This window comes from Necator americanus, chromosome II, assembly GCF_031761385.1.
Source record: "Necator americanus strain Aroian chromosome II, whole genome shotgun sequence".
Taxonomy (NCBI): Eukaryota; Metazoa; Nematoda; class Chromadorea; order Rhabditida; family Ancylostomatidae; genus Necator; species Necator americanus.
In genome coordinates this window covers 14,824,706-14,850,031 of record NC_087372.1, presented here as the reverse complement: position 1 = coordinate 14,850,031, position 25,326 = coordinate 14,824,706, and the positions used below count along the sequence as shown (strand labels likewise).

Here is a 25,326-nt window from a genome sequence, read left to right as displayed (position 1 = left end):
AGAGCAGAACCTGCGACTCCGTCAGTGGCTCTTCGCTGACCGTGGTTTATCTTTATCTTTGGGAGTGCACGATTTGCGGAACTGACGGGGCTTGTCGGCTCAGCAAAGTGTTGGATTGTTCCCTCCAGATGGGCACGGTTGCCTCCCCGGCAGCGACTCCGTTAGCAGTGTTTAGTACAGGCGAACACCTCTTCATCTTGCCACTACACCCGCTTAACAGTCTTGGCGAGTGTAGTCTTTTCTCGGGTTCTTGCCCTCCCATTCCTTCTCAAATCCCTTGCTCTTGACGTCCATTTGTTCGCACGATCACGTTTCGCGTGACGACACAATCTCCTTCTCAGACCTTTTCGCTGAAGTCACAATCTCCTTCTCAGATCTTTCTGGCTGAATTCAGAGGTAGTGCAGGCAACACACACAAAATTGAACGTGGATATTGTTTCCGCAGGTGCAAAGGCGAACTTTTGGCGAACTCTTTTTTGGCGTCAAATCTGGAGACGTCTTCTTTGCGGCATTATGAATACAACTGATGTGAGATTTGGCATCCTTAAGCTTTTCTTGGTCCGCACTCCTATATTTATCGACACCTGTTGGCGGAATTTCTTTCCACATTCCTGGTTCTTCATAGCTGTCATCTGTCGGTTGAGGTAAAACTCCTCGACTTCTTTTCTGGAACCCGAACGTCAAGCTGAGAAGAAATAAACGGTGGTCGGAATCGAATGCGACGTCTCATACAACTCTAGATTTTCCAATTCCGACAAGGAAGTGTTCTTTGTCAAAAAGAGTCGAATAGTCTGCTGCTATTCTGAGGTTGAAGAGGTTGTCCCTTGCCACGTAAGCTGCTGGTGTCAATGATTCCTCTTAAACGCAATGATGAGATTCGTTTGTTCACAAAGATCTAATAGACGAACCCTGTGGTCCTACGTTTGCTTCGTGCGATAATACTACTTTCCAAGTACATCGGACTGTTGTTTGAGACCTATCTCTGCATTCGCATCTATTCCGACGATAACGGCCTGATGCCTGGGTATCTTGGATATCAACATGTTGAGTTCATCATAAAAAAGCGTCTCAGCGGTAGTCTTTAGCGAGCTTCGTAGGTGCATGAGTTACGATCCAGCATTTGTGCCCTCTGCAACCGCGCAATCGTAAGCGCTTCTTGACAAAGTTGAGCCAAATTCCTTCACCAAGTTATTGTAATCGCTCCTCACAGCCTTCTACTTTCTTATCATCAACATCGCGTAGTATGTGGTGTAATCTTCGACGCTGACAGGTCGATCTCTCATGTTTCTTTCGTGCAGTGCAGCAAAGGGCACACAAAGATATTGCAGAAAGGACGGTTTGATGGAGTTCACTCGACAGCGACCGGCAGTTCAGCGTTACAAAACAGATGCTTGTAGCCAAAGATTCCATGTTCTCTCTAAGCATGTGACCTATGAGAGCATAGGCTATAGGAGACAACACCTTTTTACAATGTTTAAGAACATCATATAACAGTGCAAGTTATACAGCTCGTACGCTCAAGGTGCATACTCAGATGCCTGACTGCGTTTAGTAAAAGAAGGGCTACCACGAGTTGATAGTAACAATCTGATAATATGATAACAATCAGACCTGTATGCGTGGCCCTATTATTCCTTTTATAATAACTAATGCTGAAAATAACGTAGTAACTCTATAGTAACTCATTTGAAGGCGAAGGTAGTGGAGTGGTGAAATCTCGTCAGTACGTCTGAGCTTCTGAGGCTGGCCCCCAGAAGCTAGCCTTTTATTCGTCCTTAGTTGACAAATCGTTGTCAGACTTCTGCGAGGACAAAACACCTGACTTAATGCATATCCGCTGGTCCCCACAAACCATTGTATAGACCACAAGAGCGTTCCTAAACCTCAACCATTCTGAATTGAAGTCAAACGCGGTGACGCATCCGAAAGAGATTAATCAACGTCAAGTACTTCATCCTTTTTCATCGTAAACCTCTTTGAGAGCTATTGACGAAAGGATGACAACGAATCGACGCAACCGGTGTAATACTCAGCCCCGGAGGAAACGGACGTGCGCAAATGGCGTCCATTACATGTAAATCTTTACAGCTTCCACTTTTATGTATCAGAATCCTGGTACGGATATTAGTCGTTACATTATATTACATTGGTAATAAATCAAGGATCGCTAACCTTTATGTTCGAGGGTATGAATGTCTTCATAAATTTATCGTTTTTATAAAGAAAGCCATTTTTTTCTACACAAGTTTCTAATATCAATTAACCAATGCATATGCGAACTATTGTTGGTTTTCGCTTCCATTTTTTTCGCATTAGTTTTTGCCAGATAACAAATAATTTGTATTTGAGTTGTTTTTTTCCTAACTCGCTTAATTTTATGCAATTTTATGCACTTATTTAATTATCAAGTTTTTTTTCTAAGGTTCATCAATTGTTAGATTTATATGACCAATTTCTATCGGACAAACATTTTGGGCTATCGCCATGGCTGCTTATTCTCCGCCGTTCCACAGCCATTCTTTACTCTTAGGATGAAAGAAATAAGAGCTTTTGGCAGCTCTTAGAAAAGAAAGGATAGATGACGTTGGGTTAGAGCAGAATATCCTGCTCATTCTAATCTAATCTAGAACTGGTAAACTATTGACTAACTATTGACTATTGAATAATACACTCACACATAATTCATTGTAATGGAATTAATGGGACCAATACGCATTTGGCATGGATTTGTTTTCCATACATGTCCACGAAAATTTCGAATACGAGATCTATATAATGTGGAGGTGGGGAACTAAGGAGAGGTGAAAGGATTCGTTCGACATACTGAGCATCCCTTTCCAAGGTATCCATCATATCTTCAGATGAAGACCCTAATTCCATTCGCTTACAATTTTTTTTAGTTTGAAAAATATCTTTGTGTAGAGATGCACTAGATCAGACGAAACGAAATTTGCTCAGAGTAGGTGTCGAAGGAGTTTTTTTTTGTTGAAATCAAGTACTTAAACATCCTAAGGGAATTATCTATTATTTATTTCCTATCTGAAACTAGATGGTAAAATTTATAGTATACAAAAGGCTCTATATTGGTTGTAAAATCGAGTCAAACTGGAATTAAAAAAGAAAAGAATTAAGAATTAAAATAGCCAAGTCTTCAACGAAAAAAGGTTGGTCCTCACGAAATCTTCCAGTGGATACTTGTTTTCTAATACAAACTTTATTTGAAAGGGAAACTTGGCAGCTTGAAGAAGAAGCAAAATGAAGAAAGTTCTCTTCTCTCCTAGTAAATCCATCCACGTTACATTGAGAAGGGAATTCTCGCAAAAACAGGGCAGCAGTAAAGAATGGATTTATGAAAATCTCAGCAAAACTTATACATAAAAACGTCGTATACAAGCTTGACTATGAGCGCAAAGTCTGGGCACTTTGCTTTGACAGTGATGATGAGAGAGCGGATGTCGGAAGGGGAGCGGCGGCGGCGGCGGAGCGCTCGCCTCCCTTCCGCGGGGTCACAGACGATGTGAAGAGCACAACCGTTGCCGTGGGCAACTACGAATACGGTACGATACTGAAGCGCAAAAACTGATACGGTAACTTAGATATGAATATATTTTTGTGTATTTTTTGTATCTACACATATATGAGCTCGTAGAGACTAAGTGAAGTGTTTAAGGGAAGAGAAGATGGATGGATCGATTATTAGATTCCGGTCTGGATCGTCTTCTGTGTGTGCGTGGCACGTTCCTCACCCTCTTTGTTGTACAATGAGGTGACCACATTTGCACCGATGCCCCATGTGTTCTCACCATCAAACACCAACGAATCGGGAGGGTTATGGATGCCTCCCTGGTCACGGGCGTAGATCTGAAGAGACTTTTTTCATCTGCGCTAGTCGTAGTCGAGAAAATTCGAAGAGCACCACCGCACCTTCATGGTCCTGCCGGCTTTCAGAACCGTGTTGGCCGGAATAGTGTAGACAATTTCGCGTCCTTTGTCCAGTTTCCTCTTCAGCTTGTGCTCACCGAGATTCTCATCCTTAAAATGTGTATATTAGCACTATGAGTTAGAAAAAAGTGTCGTTTGGGATTGGTGTTTGTTAGATTTTCGTGTTGAACCCTTCTAAAAATAACTTCAAATAATTGGTTCCTGCCAGGAAGGAGATATTTCTAGCGATTTTCAAGTAGAGTCCGAAAAATGTTGGAAAAATTCATGGAGTACACGATTAGGAAAGAAATGCTGAAGTCACCTTGGTTCTATGTGTATTTTCCAGAGTAATGAATTTTCCGTTGGGATCACATTCCGCGATAGTGACATTTCCCTAAAACATTAGCAATGAATCTGCAATGATTCCAGGAAATCGCAGACAACGTTAGTTCTCTGGATTATTCCATGAAATTACTGCTACAGATTTTGTACCTTGGCAGAGCGTTGGAAAGTGGTTTTCGTGGAAACCTCTCCACGAACCGAACGAGTAGAATCGGTGTCCTCCTGTTGTTGAAGCGAATGTGTTTTCACTACCTGTTCGACCATTTGACGTAGTCCAACACTGTAAAATACTATGGATTTTCTCATGAAAATTTCAAGGAGAACTTGATGTGAACATCAAGGTTGTTTACTTGTTTATTTGTATATATCAGAAAGTGCTTCACGTGTAGAAGAGAAGAAAGAAAAGAAAAACAAATGCTTGTGATTTTTGGAACAAGGGTTAAACTATGTTTTCTACATTTTTCTGTGGTGGATTGCGATCATATTTGGTGGCTACTGTAGGTGAGAATTTGAGTTTAGGAAAGGAATGTGTTGCTTCAAAAGGCATTTATTTATTTTTATTTCAATGAAATTTATGAACGGAAAATGCCATGAAATCTCAAAACATGTTTCGTTGATGTAAATGGACATTCCCCTTTTTTTCGGTTGAATCTTTCAGATTCATAACCCCGAGAAGCCGGGGGGAATCCAGGAATTCGATAAAAGTCGAATATTTTCTTCTGACTGCACTTACCGGCTTTCCTCTCCCTCCAACATCTTTCTGTAAATAGCGATTTCGGCGTCCAACATTTGTTTCGTGTCCAACAAAGCTTGCAGTTCGGCAACCTGCAATAAATTACGCTTTCCACGTGCGACTTGGAAGCGTTCACGTCGCCAGCCCACTTTTTCGGCTCTGTTCTCCCAACCGCCTGCTGAGTTCACCTCCCCTCAACAAAATGCTGCTCAAACTCACCAAAGTCTGACACTCCTCGCGCATTCGGCGAAGTGTTGCGTCGCGGTCGTTGAGGGCCATTTCGTACTGTCTTTGATCGTCGTTGAGCTGGAAGAGAACGCATATTGCGCACTTTTTCCCGGCCCGATATCAACGCACGACCCCCGATGTACCTGGTAGTTGAGATTCTGCACTTCCTTCTCGAGCAATGCGTTCTTGTTTTCAAGATCTCCGAGTTTGCCGCGCAAGTCGCCAATGTTGTCGCGCATTCGTTTGACCTCTTCGCGTTGGTAATTCGATTCCATGGCGGCGCGATTCGCGGTTCCTTGCACTTCAGACACCTGAACACCGAGGTGAGTGTGCTCAGCTCACAGATCAACTTTCAACGAGGTAACGACAGCGCCCACCTTAAGTTTGTACCAGCTTTCCATATCTTGTTTGCCTTGTTTGGCGATGTAATCGTATTCATCCTTGATGTCTCTGGAAAAAGAGGATGGCGTCAAATCAATCCGCTACCAAAAACCTATGGATATTTAGGTCAAGGTGATGAATTGAGGAGAAAACCACTGGAAAAACCTTAATCCGTGTTGTTATAACGGATTTCTTTGGATTACAGTAACCTTTTTGTTTCTTGCGACCGTATGCTGAGTGGAAAGGTATGGTGGCGTTGCAAATAACAGTATAGAGGCAGAAATGGCGACAAATGACTTCGAAAGTCTCGTAGTAAAAAGTGGTAAGAAAGAAGAACTTAATAGTAAGAATCGAATTCTGAGATGTGCTCAAAAAAGTAGGTTTATATCAACTTTAAAAAGAATCAGGATTATCTCCTGGTTCTCTACAAAATTGCTGTTTATGGATGTTTATGTTTTGTGGATGTGAAAACTTTAAAAAAATAAAAACGGTTATGGAAATGTGCTTGAAAACCAAATAGAAGGAGTGTTGTTAATTCTCAAAAAAGAAGGGCCTCCTCCCTCATGCACAACCAACGATTCTCTCCAAAAACTTCACAGCTGCAGAAATTTACCAAAGAATTAACTTATATGTTCCTTCCTTGTTTCCCAAAGTCGACCTCCCTTACCTGATGGCGAGTGCGAGCTCGTTCTTGAAGAATTCGCGAGTGTCGGCTGGAGCTTGAGCGAGCAGAGCTTGTAGCTCTTTGACTTCCTGTTCATGAACCCTGAAAAAGTCATGAATTGTCTGCAACAAATGACTGATAGGCGAAAATAAAGGAGCACTTGGAAGGAATGTTTAGAATGATCAAAATTCATTAAAATCCAGTTCTTACGAACCTGCGAAGGAATTCCAATTCCTCCATGAGTGTTTGAACTTGGTTTTGGAAATCGATACGGCCGATGGTTTCCTCATCAAGATCCTGAAATGTCGACGATTTCTCCAAACATCTCAAGAAATAAAATAAAGTGGTGCCGTTATGCATAAAAACATGGATTTACATTTCTAGCCTTCTGAAGGTCTTCCCATATACGAGCATTGTCATTGTTTAGACGTTTCTCTTCATCGGTCAATTGCTTCCACCTGAATTCTCCGAGGTCGTCCCGAAATCCAGGAGAAAAAAAGCAGCCTACGATCTACCTGGCACGGAGCATTTCAAGCTCATTCTGCGCATCAGCGATGGCATTCGTCCACTGGGCGATTTTCTCACGATCCGCTTCTCTTCTGTGCTGGATGTCCTCGTATCTAGAATCGAAAACGTTGACGTTGTCAAAAATTTGCGCAGCTGTTCCCAGTAGTGTGCATAACGATAGCGCATCTGAAAGTAACCCTGTGCCGCTAGGAATTTTAGAATTAGACGAGAATTTCTTCACGTCCTTGATAAACTGCCGACAGGTAGTGCTCCAGAGGAAGGACGTAAACAATGGAGTCATGGAATGATTCCACGGCGAGAAATCGACCCCAAAGCTTCTCTCACAGGTTTTTTTTTCTATAGAAACCTTTCAAATGGGTGATTATAGTCAGAATTAGATTTTCTTCGAAATTCTATCCACTTATAATTACGTATTATTACTATTGAAAGAAATAGATATTCTTAAAATGTCTTTTCTCAGCCTGCTTCCCAAACTCTTTGTCACTGCGACTTTTTTGAGTTGAGGGAAGACATTTTAAGAATATCTATTTGTTTGAATAGTAATAATACGTGACTAGTAATAATACGTAATTATAAGTTGAATTATATATATAATTCAACATATAATTAGTATTATTACTGCCTAATATAATATATTATATTCTATACATATGAGAGTGGAGAAATTAGCGAACAAGAAGCAAATATTTCAATGTAATCAATTATACAATAATTGTCGTACAAAACAAATAATAAAAAAGAACAAAGAATATAAATATATGCAGTAACCTGATATAAATTAATATATAATATTGTAATGCAACAACGCCCACAGAAAAACTGACAGTAATACTTTGTCCTCACATAACCATAGTGATGAATGTGACCCACGTAGAAGAAACTAGAAAAACGTATTAGCGCTTATTTGTTTATTTGTTCACTTACTTACTTGTTTATTAACGACACTCAAATGCCAAACTAAATGGCAAGTCGTGTGAAATAAGCAGAAAGTGAATTCATAAGACAACATTGTGAATGTTATATGTACTGATACTTGGTTTCTGTAGAAAAAAATCAAAAGGGGAAAAAAGATGAAACCAAAAAAAAATAACCCAAATATTTCAGTTTACTGAATTCATGGCAGGAAAAGAGGTGTAAAAAATCTGCAAGCAACTAGCAAAACATGATACATTCCAGAGAAATCTTCCTCCTGAATCACAAAAACTATGAGTAAGCGTGGTTTTTGTGCCAGAAAATTCAGGTTTTTACGAATTCTACGCTCTTGTTTTGTTCGCTTTTTTGCAGAATTGCTTATCGTTGGCGCTAATTCGCCGTTGAACATTCAAAACAGTAGAAACCGGTTTTCGGTCTGAATCACACATTTATTGATTGACCAACAAGTACCAAACGATGAACTTTCTCCGCATTTCAGAGGTTCATCTACAAGGAGGAAAAAATTGAACTTAACGACTTTTCCGAGAATTACCTTTTTCTAGTGAGCATTTATTTGAGTCGTTCAGTCTCAAGCAATATTTCAGAAAAAAAAGAAGTCTTCATTCAAAAATCTCGAATCTTCCAGAAATTCACCGTTCCTCTGCCTTATTCCACAAAAAACGGATTTATTTGAATTTCTATTTTTCTCCTACATGCACAGGAAAAAAAAATCCAGCTGGTTTACTGAAACGCTAAACAAACAGATCCTGGCTGGCGCTGGTTAGGTTGATGTTTTTCTCAAAGATTAGTTTTCAATTCGACTACAAATATTTCTCTTCAAACTCAACGCGGCTGCCCAGTTTCTGCTGAGGTCGGTTTCCTGGAAGAGAACATCGCGCGCCCCCGACACGTGTTGTTTCTTAAAAATCGCCTGCTGCATGATTGCAGACATTGATTCCCCCTTTGCTGAATAAACATCGTGTGAGCGCAGATTCCTGGAGGAACCCTTGTGTTTTTAGAATTCAGGAAAATATGTATCAAAAGGTAAAAACTAACTTTCTTTTCTTTTAAAGAGAAAAGATTTAATTGACATACGTTTAAGGACATGACTTCCCGAGATAACTAATATTTATTGATTAGTTTCCTGCATATCTTTGAGCAAATTTCTCTTTCTTTCAATTTCTTTCAAATTGCGAATAATCAGCTCTGGGAATAATTTTGGATTTTTCAACACATAATCTCTGTAGAAGTATGCCCAGCAACGCCTCAGACACGGTCGTTTTCAACCGAAGTCGTGACCGATTCTGTCATCGGGAAGTGCTTACGTCAGTCAGATTGTGCACAGATCCTATATCCGTCGAAAAATTAAAGAGGAAAAAATGCAGTCATTTTGAAAATGTGTACGAAATACGAATTTTTGCAAAGTTTCCCTATGATATGAGAGATTACAAACAGTTTAATTATTGCATTAGCAACTCTTCTGAAAAACGAAAGTCCTTTATCTGTTCACCTTGACTAATCAACTTTTATTTATTTTTTTTGCCGCAAAAATCGCGCTCAAAAGCTGTTCGGCAAAACCACTACTGAAGTGTTACAAAAAACGTACACCTAAGAATGCACATCGTTTTTTTTCACTTCCTTCCTTCCTCCCGTAACACCTCTTTTCAATAGAATTTCACATCAAGTTGAAGTGAAATTCTCACGAGACGTCCAAGTGCATCCATTAGCACGCTGCTAACACACGTAAATTGTTGTTTACGGAGTGAAAGTCGCGTTGGGGCGTGTCCTAACTGTCGTTAACCGTGGAACGAGTTTTGCACATCAAATTCCTTGGGTTTGAAATGGGTTCTCATCTGAATTTGCGGAAAAATTCATCGCCTTTTCCATAATATTTCGTACGAAATGAACAATATGAGGCAAAATTCAAATCTGCCACATGAAAATTCGGCATAGAAGCTGCTCTTAAAAAAATTTCTTTAATTACTGTCATTTTTTCTAAAAAAATCTTTATAACAGTAAAATGCCTTTCAAAAATTCTTATCAAATACTCAGAAGAAAAAAGTACATGTTGAATTGCAAATTGTAAAACTTCAACAAAATCGAGAGGTTAGCTATGGGAGGACTGAAAAATAACGTTTTTTTCTTGTAAAAATAAAACAAATGGACTTTTCATTCGTCTTTTCTTCCAATCATTACAAAAAAGTCGTTCTTAATGACGTAATCATCCTCCTAACCGGTAACTTTTCGCGATCCGAGGAGCTGATTCCTATTTCCCTTTGGAATCAACGTCTTTAGAATAAAAATGACCTTTCGGTGGAAAGAAATAGAAAGTGACATTCGCAGAGCCAACACTCGTCTCAGTCACCTCTAATACTTCAGACAGATGTATTTATTTATTGTTTGTCTTTCGTTTTATTCATGTTTTCTGTGCCTGAACTCATCGGAGCACAGCTGACAACTATCCATGACTTTGTCGAATCTTTTTTTTCTTTTTTCTCTCGAAAATCCCAAAATCCAACGAAAAGTGGTCTTTTTTCCCAAATAACATGAATATCTATCAGACAAAATTCATGGAAAAATGTGAAGAGATTAATGGAAATTAACAGCAGTCGTGCATGAGACCAAAAGATTTTGAGGGATGTGCTGAGCGCTTTTGCACAATCTGGCTAGCGTGTATGGTCAATAACACTGAGATGTACCGTTATCGATTGAAAACGAAAGCACCTCAAATTTCAGACAGTGTTCAGCTAATGATTCATCTACTAAATGGTAATATTTCTCTTTATAATTCAGCTATCGGTTTTGGCTTTTTTCATACATCCTTAAAATTGAAACCATTATCGGTTCGTTTTGAGAATTTCCCGATCACCGTCGCAATAACAGTTATATTCATTTTTGATTCTTGGCGACAATGGCAGGCGAAATCGTTTCACTGGTTGGGGGAGGCGAGTGCGAGGGGGTAACCGGTTTGCGTTTTACAAATCGTCTCATCAGCGACCTCTATCCGCATCGTCACCCGTCGATAAATGACCACTTACGTGCAGGTACGCACATCAACGTCGAGATTAGGTCATTACTACGAAGAATAACGCAGAAAAAAAGAAAAGTAGAAGCAAACACAGAAATCCGCACTGACCGACTTCGGTACTCGGCAAGGTCGTCTCGTAGACGTGCAACCTTCACATCAATCTCAGCCTTTCTTCTGGCCGAGTCGTCGATGTCCTTACGCGCGGTTGACAGCGATTCTGAGTACTTGATCTGCAAGCAGAAAAAATTCCACGTAAAACGGCTTCAAGTGGAAGGTCAACGAGCCAAAAAATCCGCGCTCACCTTAATTTCCGATGTGTCCTTTCCCCATTTTCCTCGCAACTCATCCAGATCAGCGACAAGCTTCCTGTTCTGTTCTTCCAAGCGTTTCACTCGATCGATATAATTCCCGAGACGATCATTCAAACCCTAGAAAAGGAAGTTCCTATTTGGCTGGATCGCCCCTCAATCCTCAAACGTCAAGCACACCTGCAACTCTTTCTTCTCCTTATCGGTGGCCTCAAGGAACGATTTGGCGGCGTTCGCAGACAGTGCTGGGGAGATGCCGCCGATGGTGGCGGAGCCCATCTCCGTCACCATCTTCAGCACTCTTCCTAAACCACAAATAAGTTATTGGATAACACGAGGAATTATCTCTGAAACCAGAGATTTTCAGGAATTCTGCGATGGATTGCGGGCACCTGTCAATCCCAATTAGCACCCCTGTTTTGCACTTTTATTGCGCAAATTGCGAACTCTGAGAGATCCGACATTTTTGAAGGATCCAGAGAGATTTAATCTATCAAGCTGTCTTTAACCATCATTATTTCGAGTTGTACTATTAATAATGAAATAACCACAGATTGATTGATCAGTAGATAGACAAATCAGCAGATCATAGGCCATCCGTGACTGCCTTTACCAGAGTGCCAGAATGTGTGGGTATCAGCGATTTACGTTCTTCTCTCCTAACACTACATGTCTAATGTTAGGAAAATGTTCCTTACGTAGATAATCCGAAAATCCTAGTTTAGAATCCGAAAATCCTTCAAGTTATGGCGTACAATTGTTTGCAACTTCGAAGCTTACTTTTACGTAATCATGATTACCCTCCAAACGTAAATTTCTCTCCGTTTTCCTTTTGGGAATTAAAGGTATTTGATAAGTAGTTAGAAATCCCATGATGCTCTCTTTCGGGAAGTGGCTGCTTCACTGAAATCCCCCAAATATCCACGTTTTGAACTTTGCACCTTATTGCTATTTTTTGTTGTTTTTTTTTTTCATTTTTTCCCTTAGCTTTTTAGTTTCGATGTTGTGTTTACTATTCATATCGTGTTGTTTACTTTGTTCATAGATGAAAGAGTATTTGTGCATCTCACAAAACAAATATAATTAAATAAAAGAGTGACGCAACCGCGATCCCCCAGAAGTTCGTTATGAATGGCAGCTTCGCAATGTTCGGCTCTTATTGATCGGTTGAATTGGAAAATTCGGCGATAAAACGTCGATGTTGACAAATTGTTCTGTTTTTCCAGCGAGTACTTGGACGTCGAAAACCCGCCGAGCATATGTGATATATTTGTCGATGACGTCACAATGGGCGCTCAGGCACCCTTGAGCACTTAGTGTGCAAATAGTACATTCATATGGAAGAAACACGTTCGTGAAAGGGCCGAAACATCCCGCTAAATATTTTCCCCTGAAATTTCCTCAGCTACAACTAGGACCTTTATGCGGTATGTGGGATGATCCTGGAAAATAGCTTAGTTTTCTGGGGGATCATCGAGTAGTTGCTTAGAAAACACAACAGTTTTTCAACAGGAATATTCCATTTTCTTCCAGTATTTTCTCCCGTAGTTTTCTTTCAGGGTGACCAGAGCAGATTTCGCGATCGATTCCAGAATGAGTTCGAGTAGCTTCGTATGTCATATTTGTTGTTGTCTCATCGCACGCGACTTAATAAACTGCTGCTTTGATTCCTCTTCAAAACCGGTCTCCGCGCCTTCGAAAATGAAATTCACGAGTGTAAAAGTTATTTCTATTCGGTAATTTTTGCTACGTTTTTGGACTCGAAAATGCTGTCGATGAGTTCCAGGCAAGTTATTGAGTGGGGAACCAAGGAGAAATTGCAACAGCTTCGTTCAAGTGTTTTGAGTGCAAGTCGCTTCGACGCAAAAAAAAAATCGCAGAACAAAATTCTTGAAATGATAAGCGTACGCATGTTAGCTCACAGTTCTCCCATGCCATTGTTAAAATTACATGGATTTAGACGTGGTCTCAGCAGTTCCTCTAAAACCTCGAGAACCGGATTCAATCTTGATAACCCATGAAAATTGGCAAACATTTCCTGATGCTACAGCCAGTGTATATAGTCGGCCTTACTATACTTCGACAAATTTCCACACCTCTCCCAACATTTTTGTGGCTAGGGCATTCGGACTGAAGGCAGATTCATTGTTTCGGTGCTGATTTCTTTTTCGGAACCGCGATACTTTAGAACTGGTTTACAGCGATGAAAACTGTACCAGAATTGTCATATACTTCACCTGTAGGCAAGGGAAGTTCATGAGAAGACCGTTGGTGAGAAATTCCTCTAAGCCGGCAATATCAAACTCCCAAACAGCAAGCGAAATTACGCGAAAAATTCTAACTGCAAAAGATTCCCTCTGGAAAATGGCTCAAGTGGGTGAAAATCTTTAAAGAAAACCATGAGAAGGTGTGGTAATCAGTGAAAGTATGTCAAATGTATAAATAGTAACATTTGGTTCGAACGAGAAGAGTGCAAATGACGTGATGGTCAGTTTTCTCTTTCACATATACGCAAATACTTTTCTCCAATCACATTAGTACACAATAGGATACAGTACACGTATTGAATTGCAGTAATATAGCAGGACGTACCTCCTGACGTAGTCGTGCGAGGCATGGATTCGCCGGACATTCCGTATCAGTCAGCGGCGATTAGTAAACTGAGAGAATGGGGCAGCAGGGGTGGTTCCGTGGTCGTGGTCGTCGTCCGTAACAGTAAGAGAGAGATATGTGCCCCCACCCTACACACTCATACACGCACACCACACAGCACAGGACACCACCTCCACCGCCATCATCACCACCCAATCCAAGGTCTTTCATCATCATATGTGCTCGTCTTATCGATCAATCGATCAGTGAGATTGACGAGGCGAGAACCACGCCTATTTTCCCGAGAATTGAAATTGGAAAACCAGCCTGAGCGCGACCCGGCGAGGCCCAAATCGCCGATGCAACTGGGGAATCTGCATAATCCTCGAGCTGATGCGGCGCGGCTAATGCTGCCAGTTCACACATGCACACACACACGTACACACGACCCGCAAGGTCATCCGCGACCTGTGTTCCAGGGGCGAATTGGAGGGGACAGAGCAACAAGTTAAGGTTACCTGCGTAGTCCATGGCGATGGCGGTGCTGGCGGAGAGTGAGACGCACGCGCCGTGAGGCTTTCATAACTGTGCGAGCAGCCGGCACCGTTTCGATTGTTTGCGTTTGCGACCGGGAGTTGTGTGTGCGGTCGGTTTGTTTCACCCGATTCTCCGGCGGCTCCTACATGCCTCAGGTACATGAATAGCGAAGTGGATCCCGCAATTTATGGCTGGTTGTGAACAAACAATCTCCTCTGGTCGCCGCGTTTAGCAGGATGAAAATTTCAAAGGAATCCGCTCAATGAAGACTCAAGATTCAAGCCAATGGTCAGGTGACAACACGGATTCAGTATGCTTCTCTCAGAGAAAATCGTAGCTAGACATTCCTCGGCAACGGAATGTTTCCTAGCGTGGCTACGTTGCAATCGTCACTGACTGTTCGTACTTTGTGTTCAGCACTGTTCAGCTATTCGTAAAAAACCGGAAAAATCAAATCTGCACTTTTGACAAAGCACATTTCTTAAATTCAATCACAAATACTGTAAATTACATTATTTTGGACTGCCTTTACAGGGTATGAATAGAATTTTCTCCTTCTAGAAAGTTCCTTCACTTTTTTCTTTTCTTAGACTGTGCACTCTACTTTATTTACTTTTCTTTTTTTTAATTCTTTAACATATCATGCCTTAATCAAGTAAAGTATAATTGTTGGAGTTTGTCAATTTTGATGGACTTTTGATCGAATTTGAATTTTTGATTTACTGCGGTTGGATAAAAATTCACTGAAATCGATAAATTCACCCTTCATTTTCTTCTGAACGAGTTTGGAATAATCCTTTGGTTATGCAGCTTTGTTTTTTTATGTATGTTTCATAAATTACAATATTATAATCATTTCTGTACTTTAATTCTGTTTGTCATACTGTTTGTTACAGTAACAGACATATTTCTACAGTTTCAACAAAAACAAATATCAAAACATTCTAGATCGGAAGGAATTTCTTATACTGTTAGCACATCATTTCACTTGGCTACTTGCTTACCTTCCTTCACTATTTATCTAAGCTGCTTTTGTCCCGGACATCACAATTGTTGCCTTTCACATCAAACAAATACACAAAAACTAGACAACGGATCGCTCTGATCTCCCCAAATTAACACGTTTCATCCCTCAAATGGAAAACACGCGCGGAAACCTCGGTGTCCCACCCGAGCCCTCACATTAAAGTAGCCATTTTCCAGTCGACCGATCGTCGGGATGGGCTAAATCAGGTCGATAAAATGCTAAGTAGATGACGCCTACGCTAACCCAAGGTCAACCCTTCACTCGAAGGCGCTGCGGTGTTCCTCCGCGCATTTAAATTCCAACGATACAGTTTCCTTGAGTGTACTTTGTCAGTTTCGGGACAAGGACAAACCACGGCGACAGCCACGCCCCATCGAAAAAAAAAAACGGAAACCTTTTAGACACAACGACAAATGATGAGCGAACCAACGACACATCATTATTAGTAAACATTCAATTAGAAGGATTTATGGCCGCATTGTTGAGGTTTTTCACCTGTTGTTTGGTGATTCAGGGTTACACCCTTTTCTAGAGGGACGTTTTTGCATTCCAGAGTTCTTAGAGTAGCAGAAAGACGAAAGGAAGTACACTGTACACCTACCACCACCGCCGCCGCCAGCACCTCCGGAGACGTAGTTCCCACTTTGCCGGGACTGCGATCGTACGGCAGTCCTCGGTTGGATCGTCGACCGGTACTGAATCTCATATTCAGAGGCCGATTCTGACTTCGACATCTCCTCTCCTGAAAATTGGTACGTTCAAAGGTGTAATTTCTAATAACTAGGTCAACGCGCATAAATGTATGACACCACAAATCGGAGACATAACAGTAGCGGAGGAAAAAACTCGTTCCAGAAATGTGTGGAGATGGATGAGACACGAATTCAGCCGTGTTGCTCCTTAGGCTTAACGTCAAAGTGCTGAGAATAAGTGCAAAATGAAGGATTTTCGCGGAGCAAACTCTCCCTAATTTTATGTGGATTAATAGCAAGAAATAAACGTTCTGGAAAAAAACACCCATCTTTCATTCCGTACCATTCATGGTTAGAAACAAGTCGAAAAGATTTTGTTTGATTTTTTTCTTGTGGGATAAGGTAAAGAGCTAGGAAAAGTGAAGTGGGGTACACTGCCAACAACAGAAGTGAGTCAAAAAGCAAACTTTGCCGATTTCTTGTGAAAATATACACATTGCAACATTTGTCTTCACTTCGCCTTTCGAAAATAGGAGCTTTGCGAATCTCTTTATTCATCGATGAGTCAGAAAAAAGCTAACAGCGACGACGATATGATCTCTGATGCCCGCTGCATAGAAAATGGGTGTGGCCGTCTTTTTTCATGGAACATAGAGGAAACGGGCGTTTTTTGCGAGAGACCAAAAAATATTCGAAAGCAGAAAAATAAAACAAACGAACGAGATGCGCATGACATGAGATCCTCGGAGGATTTGTGGCGAAAAAAAAGAACGCCAAAATTTTCTCTCTACAGTTTTCCTGTTGCGGCAAATTTCCGTTAATTTCTGCAAGTTCAGACCATGAGTGAGAAGAAGCTGAGCGCAGAACAAAGTGGAACCAGTCAGCTGAGCTGAGCGTTGAGTAAATGTTTTCGGCATTTTACTCGCTGTAGTTAGTCGTGATCGTAAAAAACAAAAGACGGAAAACGTACGGCCGTAAATTCCGTCCCCGAAGCGGCAATATGGCCATGAGTGAGGTGCACAAATACCGTGACCGACCAGTCGATCCTCCACACCTCTACAACCTCCACCTCCTCCTCCCCTTCGGCCTCTACCGTTCCCGAGGGAGCACTGTCAAAGCGGGTTGATTTTCCCGACGATGTGAATAGGAGTTGACAACGTTGATCGCGTAAAAAACTGATTGTGACTGACTGGTTGCCTACATCCTATCACAATTTCGCATGAAAACCAGTAGTTTTTTTCCGTGGCACGTGAATTAACGCTTTCAGATACGTCGAATGAATGAGAGGGGACGGGAAAATAACTCCGAGGGATTTTTGATGTCATGTCCTGGAAAGCATTCCTGAGAAGGATATGGATATAGAGTAGTTAACTAGAGGAAAATATTTGGATTTGGAAAAATCTCTTCAAACTCGGAACATTTCTAGTCTGATTCAATTTCCCACAAATAATCACATCAATAAAATAATAATAATACTGAAAAAATAAAAGTAATATTAATCAAAGTGACTACTAATGTACTTCGCGGGTTTTTTTTTGTCTTTTAGGAGCGTCCTTTATTTTTTTTAATCGAGACTTTGTGTCTCTTGCCTTAACCTAATCTCCCATAATAGGGTAAAAATTTAACATAATTAGTAATCACTCATCAAATCAACTTAATTTAACTAGAAAATTTAACTTCAATTAAATATTGAGGATTTAAAGCACTAGAGGGCGAGAAATCGGAAGGTTAGTATACATCCTATACGATATATCCTCGAATGAGGGTATTTTTCTCCACGAATTGCCCATTTTGTACATTTCACTGAATTAAGGTAATATGTTCCAGCAAAATGTGTCCCCTAGGACACCAGGATTCCCAGAACATTAGCTATCACTCTGCTTCCTTCCTCGATTTTGAGGGATATGGCTTTTAGCCAAGCATAAGTCCCTCAAGGTGAAGGAAAGCTTGATCAAAGATCATTTTTCCGGCATTTAGTGGAAGTATAAAGTAACTAGATTCTTAAATATGAAATGAGGGACAAATCCATGGATAACTTCGATCACAACAAGCAAATATTCATAAATGGTCAATAAAAAAACAAACAAAAAAAACAACTCATCCAGGACGTGAATAAGATTCAAGAGATTTATTTATAGTACTTTAATGGGAACAGTTGGCCTCTGTTTCGAACGTTACACTTCAAACTTTGAAAATTCTCCTAAACTGATTGATGTGATCATGGAAAAAAGGGTAGATCGTCGCCAGCAAATGAGCTCATGGACCAAGCAGCTGTTTCTTCGGTTTCTCGGATTCGGCCGAACCTTTTGTGCAAAGATCTCATTTTAAATGCTGGCGCTCGTGCTTAGGGATTGTTTTAAATTCTCAACGGTAGCCATGCGGATAGGTTGTGTTTTATCGGATACAGCGAAGTGTCCAGGGAAGGTGATTGCCTTGAGATTTTAGTTTAAATTATGAAAATTCACTCTAAAACCCTTAAAACCCTTTAATGATCGACAAAAACCAGAAATTTAGCGAAGATAGTGCTTAGTTAATTAGAAAACTTAGTGCCACAACATATATTGCAGACAATGAAGGATAGTAGAATTTCAGGAATCGAACGAACGACAACAGGGATGACAGTCGAATTGATGAGTGGAAAATTTTATTTCAAAATTAATTCCCATTAATTTTTGTCTTAGCGAGCAACATTTGTGTAATTTCATTTCTCTGACAATGCACTGCGATGTGAAATGCAACAAAACTAGTCCGCATTTCAGGAGAAGACTCTCAAGGAATCTGGTACACGGTGGCTAAAAAGAGACGATTCTAAATGAACTCAAACATTTCTTCTGCAAAGAGCCCGGGCGACGCCAGGATTTTCCTGGAAGAAAAGAAACTGTATTACAACAACAGTCAGGTAAGTGTCGCAGTAAGAATCAATACTGGCTCTCTCCCTCCCTCTCAAAAATTCACCTCAACATCGAGGGATGACGGGTGCAGAGACGGGGGGGGGGGCAATATCGACGTTGCGATCGCAAGGTAACATCAAGGAGAGCGGGTAAAGGCTTCGATAACAAACAACCGCACACAGCACCCCGTACGGAACATCAAATGTCAACAAAACGTAGTGACGAATAGAGAAAATCACCGGCAACGGTGGCCAGCAGCCAGAACCACACGTTCGTTGGTGGTTTTGAAAGTGCATGGAAGTTTCCGGATGGAATTCGCTACTGTTCGTTGGCTCGCGGTAGCCGACGATGCACAAGAATTCGGCCCCACCACAGCACAAGCAATGCGCAAACGATTAGTGCTACGTAAGCTGCGCGAGCCGTAATCCCAGCGCCCACCCGCCCTCCACCTAGATGTTTCGATTATCAGTAGATCAAACAAGAGGCGCCGGCGACTCGCCCCCGAGCCCCGCCCTCCCCGTGGATTCGGCGATTTCGGGGGTGTCTCCGGTGGCCGCGGAGACGGTGCCGCACGATTCGACGTAAGATAACCTAGTGGCGGATTTAGACTTGAAATCGCGTTCGATCTATACTAGACGAATTGTCGGCGACAATGTTGGTGACCTGAGCTGACCTCTGACCCAATTCATTCGAATATTCGAGTAGTTGTGGAGAGCCTGTGCTCCAGTTTCCGGCAAAATTGGGTGCCAAAAAAGGAAGCAGGAGAACGAACTTCTCACACACACAGGAAACGAGCGGCTTCGTTTAACAACATTGATAGAACCGGCAAACGTACGTCGTAAAAAAAAACCTCCTCTGCGGCGGAGTGCCGAGTCAAGAGTTAAGCAGTGCCGCACAAAGGCTGTCGACTTAAGAGTTTTCTTTGGCCGCTTTCGTTTTTTTGAATTTCTTTCCACATTGCCCTCGACACGTGGAAAATTTATTTCTACTGACAAAAGGGCAACATCGGCAAGTTCAAATGGGATTCTCGAATTGGAGTGATCCTCTTTTTGATCCAAGAATTCGTGGAAAAAAGAAAAGAATAATGGAATTATTTTCTAAAGGCAATTATTTCCAATTAGATAAATGTGGGCTAGTTTCATCGATGTGACCGGAAAAACCAACGGAACCATTCATCATCATCATCAAGAGTTCGAGTAAAGTTTAATGGAGAAAAATTGCTTTCTATGGAATTTGCGTGAATTTGCAGGAAAAGCTTTTCCTTTATACCCAACTAATCTTGTACCTTACTTTTCCGACCACGTTCATGAGCGTTTTAAAATTCTGTAGAAACTTTTACGATAAGGAGTGAATTCTCCAAATTATAATATTATTATAGATTGATCCATTATAACGTGTATTATCACATTTATGCATTAAAATCACTCTTTCTTTAAATAAGAAATGACAATATATTTTAAGAAATGCTCAGGGACATCTCCTAATCTTGAAAAATTCCCTAGTTTCAACCATCACGTAAAAAACTCATTCTTCTGGAAACTCCTCTAGTTGTTGTAAAATTACATGTATATCTTTGGAGAAAATCTCCTAGCAGCAAAAAAAATTAGGATCATAAAAGAATTTTTTTTGATAAGCGTATATCTTTGAAAAAAATTCTCTAGCTCTTAAAATGGATATCTTTAAAACTAAGCAAAAATCAAGGTTTGAACAAAATCTACCAAGAAAAAACTTGACGGAAAGTTATGAGAAAGGAATTTTCCGAGAAAAAAAACGCTCAAGTTAAAATAGAAACTTTGCGTTCGATTGTAGAATTGGCGAGAATTTCAAGGTCTCATCGAGGTTTAAATGGTACGATCGAGTGGTCGCGAACGGAATTGGATCGCTAGGCGATTTGGCGCGCAGTTCGAGTTGATATCGGGCTTTGTATGGAGACAATTACTCGGATATGAATGTGCCACAGGTGAAGGGGAAAATTCAGAATTAGATTTTTTCAAAACCTGCAGGAGAGTAGCCCCTGATCTGAGATGAACTCTGGAATCCGATGCGGAATCCAGGCCGGATGGGTGGTCACGTGGTGGCAACGGACGAGAACATATGAAGGTTATGAACAGTTTAATTCGGAAATGTTGGATGTGCAGGCTGCGGATCGATGCGATCCACGTTCGCAGCACGAGAACAGCCAGAGCCCCGAACGCGGGCTATTCGACGAGTTATGCGAACACGACGATCCACCATCGTCGCGCCCCCGCTGAGGCACCTACCACACGCATACGCACATACACACACGAATGAATCCGTGCACGCGTCCGGGCGGTGATGGCGGCGGCGGCGACGAATCAGCCGGAACGTACATGGTTCGACCCGGATAAAGGTCAGTGCTTCAACACTATCGTGCCGGGTTTTTGAACCAACGGACCGTCGGCGGACGATTTGTCCGTCTCACTGCTTGAGGAGAAAGAGGAGGCCACAAGAAACAACACACGTCCTTGAATTGAACCGGTCTAATAGTTGAGATATTCTTTGCAGCTGTAAGGAAAGCTTCTTTTTTCCCAAATCCATACTGTGGCGGCCACTTAATAATCTTCTAACATTCCGTTGGCGCAATTATATTCGTTTAGAAAAAGAAATTACGTGAAACGGAAAACGGATTTGCTCGGATCAATCGGATCCGAGTAGATTAAAGCATAAATTAGTTCTGCAGGTTTTTGATTCATTTACTCTATTCGCCTTTCTTTTTTCTTTTTTCCTTGGTTCCATAACTTCTGCCGAATGACATAATAAATTTCGACAAACAACTTAGCAACAGTTAAACATCGATGTGTTTTTGAAATAAAAATAAATTACATGAATATTTCGATATGCATGCACAAATAATATTCAAATGCTGCATTGCATAAAAATTCAGACAATAATATACATAGAAATAATAATACTTGATGGAAGAAATGACACAGTTTGGATATCTTAGAGGCATAAATTAAAATAAAATATGCAGGATAGGATGCACGCAAATCCAGTCCTATTTTTCAATGATTGAGAATGACTGGATACTTAGTTAATTAGTTCGTTCAGTTTAGATCTCCAATTTACTGCAAAAGTCTTAACCTGTTTAAACGATGTAAAAAAATTAGGAACGAAAAATTCACTTTTTTTCATGTAATGCGAAATTGATTATTCAATTAGGGGATTAGTTGTTAAATTAGCCATGCTATAACCCTCTAGTAATTTTTTTAAAGTTATTCGTTTTAAAAAAGTGGAATTTAAATGTTTTTTCAATACTCAGGATCATTTTTGACCACATTACATTTTCTACAAACTTAAGGAGTTAACCAATACATATACTGCCTATTTATAAGTTTAAAATCAAAATATCACGGAAGCGTCCACAAAAAAAAAGCTGGAAAAAAGACTGGATTCTGTACTTTTTTTTAGCAAAGAAAATTCTAAACGTTCCATTAAAATACATAGTATATTAAAATAAATCGTTTCATTATTTCAGAAAATTCAACCTAAAGAATAACAAATTTATTTCTACGCAAACATTCTGACAGAAAAAGTCATCTGAATTCTCGTATACATCGAATGTTTTGAGATATTGGAAATGTCATCGGAAACGAACTTTTCTGGACTCGTCTCCCCATTGTAAATGGAGCACGGATGTCCTTTTGCACAGCAAAGAAAACCGAGCGTGTGCGACGTGGAGAGTGAGGATGGTCCTGGTTTTCTTGTCATTTCCCAAATCAAATCCCGTTAGAAAACTTCCACTGTACAGTTTTGCGAGAATTTCACGATTTGCAAAAAAAAAACGAACAAAAATCTTGCAGGCAGCGCACTCTATTAAGACTATTCAGAAAAACGAAGACTCATAGAAAGAAATGGGAAACGTTGCGATCGTGTGAGGAATGAGTTCGTCCCAAAAAATCTTCCCGATTCCCATACTTTATCCGGCAAATGGGAGGGACTAATCATATGTCAGTGTTTTTCTGGTAATGCGATAATTGCACTGACTACACAGCAAGAAACAGATGCTCTCAAGCCCTCATCTACTGCTTAAACAAATCTCAGCTAACAGCGAGTGGCTGAAGTGGTTTCACGAAGCGACGCTCACACGAACTCGGAGGCGATTAGTACAGAAATACCTGGGCGAGGGCTAGGCGCATGGCCGTAAACGCCCTCTTCGCATTTCAATCGCGACCTTGACTGCGCCGACAGACAGCCGAAGGAGGCGGCGGAGGAGGAGAAGGAGGAGGAGAGAAGCCTAGAGCGCAGTCTGGAGCGAACAGTTGCTGAAGCGCTTCCACATCTGCCGAACATACACGACGCAACGCAACGAAAATGATGTGCATCGCCGATCAAAACAGTGTCGCTGGCAGCACAGAGTTGGTCTGAGCAAATAGAACGGTTTAGCAAAACCAGTCCTTTGCGAGCGTAGTATTTTGTGTGTGTCGGCCGAGCGATTCGAGTCGAGTCGCGTCGTTACGCATTGAGCCTACCAGCACCACCGCCGCCACCGCCGGCATAGAGGTTGGGCCGGTTCCCCTCCCCATAAAAACCTCATCCTCTCCATGCCTCAAAGTATTCCACATGACGCATACGTACGCACGCAAATCGTCCCCATATCTCAAACTCACCGACGCAAGCGGAACAGTTTTGAAGAAGAGCGGCGGCGGCAGAACTGGCGCAGAGCTACGTATGCTGCAACTAGTCATTCGTGGCCTTTTTTCGCTGAGCTGACGTTAGTGCAAGTGAAGAGCGACGAGCTAATGATTGCGTGGAACGCTTGCCGAGGTCGCAAAAACAGAAATCGCTGGAAGACGTCGCTAGTTCTGCGAAAACAAATAATAACAAGAAGATTCCTGCACGAGGCCTAAACGAAGTTGTCAAAACGAATTGTTGCAAGGACGAATTTTTGAAGTGAATGATTTTAAAGGGCCATAAGAAAACAAACGACAGATAACATAGCAGTAAAACTCGGTTAAATGGAAAATCGCATTACAAAGGAGGAAAAGCAGCTAACCAGTAAAATGTCACCCAAAAGGTAAAATATTACCTAAGACCGTATTCGCATGGAATTTACGAGAACACCTCTGAATCGCCACACTACAAATGCTAAAATCGAACTTTTTACCATCTTTCTCAGTTCAAGAGTCCAAAATTGAAACTATTCACAAAATTTCAACTCGCGATCAACACAAAACGCAACGTTTATGAGTATCAGTTTTTCAGATGATTTTCTGAGAGGTAGTTCTCTAAATTTTTTTCTGGAAAGCGAGGTAATCAGGATGTTCGAGTGTTGCTTTCTTCTCTCCACAATGATCTAAATTCGTTTATGGATGCACTCTGAAATTTTCGATTGAATCTCACTCGAGATGGAACATTTGAACATGCGACCAACTTCAGATTTTGGTACCTAAAAGCGAATGCATAAGAATGGTTGAATTTTTTGTGAGGTTCGAGGCATGGGAGGTTGATTTTGTAGTAGTATTCTTTTAAAAAAAATCTCTAAATAAACCAATATACAATAACATGCAACTTCCGCCGCATGAAATGCTTGAAAAACACTAATACTTTTGGGTTGAAATTTATTTATTTATTTATTAGAAACAATAGATAAGTGTGACATGAAACAGAAACAAGAAGGAATAGAGATCACTAGATTTTCGCCTAAGTTTTATACAGCAATGTTGGCTTTTTTCAACATTGGGAACTTTTATAGTGAACGACAGATTTCTAAATATATATTTTTTTCTTTTTCTCTTTCTTATCAAAAGAATAAGTTTTTCAAACAACTCTCAAAGGCAAACTAGCTGTGCTGGTTCCCATAAAAGAGTGTTCCGATTCCAGAAGATCTGTATCTTTTGATCTTTTAATATCTTACTTTTATTCAGAGCAAAATATTCATATATAAATTAGAACGGCACCACCGAGATAATTAACGTCCTCGATGGGTGATTCCGCGCCGGGATCCGACAACAACAACAGTGAATCGCAAAACAATGAATGATGCGGACGGGACGGTTTTCATACGAATACGCGGATGTCTATTCAGTACTTTAAAGGATGAAATCTCGCAATCCACCACCTAATTATGCAAACTTCCCACAACTATTTCTTGATAATAATTAGTAATAATTAAGCGAATAATTATTAGTATAAAGCAGAGATTAGAGAAATACTGGTTTTCGTTCTGAGACCTAATGTGATCTTTACGACTCAAAACGCTTTTAACACCGTTAACCTTCGGGGAAATTGTGCATTTACAGAATCGTCGTAGTAAAACTCGTTTCTTTGCACGAGTGTTTCTCAGTTGCTGTTCTGCTACTTCAATTACGCATGCTAAAAAGATTCATAGACAAAAAAAGAGGAATGAAACCGGAAAGAAGCGTTCACCGGATGGATGCAGAGTGACAATGCAATAAGTGTAAACAAGTCATCGCAATGGCAGATTACGGTAGCGGGTAGTAAACACGAAGAAAATTGCTAAACTCGCAACGGAACGATACGTAAGTGTGTGTGTGGAGTGAAGGAGTAGGAGGAAGAGG

The 25,326-nt window shown here is 40.8% G+C and overlaps 2 protein-coding genes across 4 annotated transcripts; one reads left to right on the top strand and one right to left on the bottom strand.

Moving 5' to 3' along the window:
- Positions 1–306: 306 nt before the first annotated feature.
- RB195_017878 (uncharacterized protein) lies at positions 307–23,130 on the bottom strand (the record flags this gene model as incomplete). 3 transcript variants are annotated; one of them, XM_064185071.1, is made up of 20 exons in its annotated part: positions 307–384; positions 460–666; positions 733–857; positions 3,747–3,861; positions 3,925–4,032; positions 4,244–4,315; positions 4,414–4,543; positions 4,997–5,088; positions 5,216–5,302; positions 5,368–5,535; positions 5,602–5,674; positions 6,273–6,371; positions 6,484–6,566; positions 6,646–6,727; positions 6,785–6,889; positions 10,846–10,967; positions 11,040–11,165; positions 11,226–11,350; positions 15,803–15,943; positions 22,980–23,130. In XM_064185071.1, the coding sequence occupies 20 exons, from the start codon at positions 23,128–23,130 to the stop codon at positions 307–309; spliced, it is 2,289 nt and encodes a 762-aa protein (XP_064040951.1). The 3 variants fall into 3 exon arrangements, with proteins under 3 accessions (XP_064040951.1, XP_064040953.1, XP_064040954.1); XM_064185072.1 differs by lacking the exons at positions 15,803–15,943; positions 22,980–23,130 and adding an exon at positions 13,638–13,677; XM_064185070.1 differs by lacking the exons at positions 307–384; positions 460–666; positions 733–857; positions 15,803–15,943; positions 22,980–23,130 and adding an exon at positions 13,638–13,677 and having other exon boundaries at positions 3,697–3,861.
- RB195_017879 (uncharacterized protein) lies at positions 20,809–21,036 on the top strand (the record flags this gene model as incomplete). Its single annotated transcript, XM_064185073.1, has 1 exon — positions 20,809–21,036. One exon carries the CDS (start codon positions 20,809–20,811, stop codon positions 21,034–21,036), a length of 228 nt encoding a protein of 75 aa, XP_064040952.1.
- Positions 23,131–25,326: the final 2,196 nt, after the last annotated feature.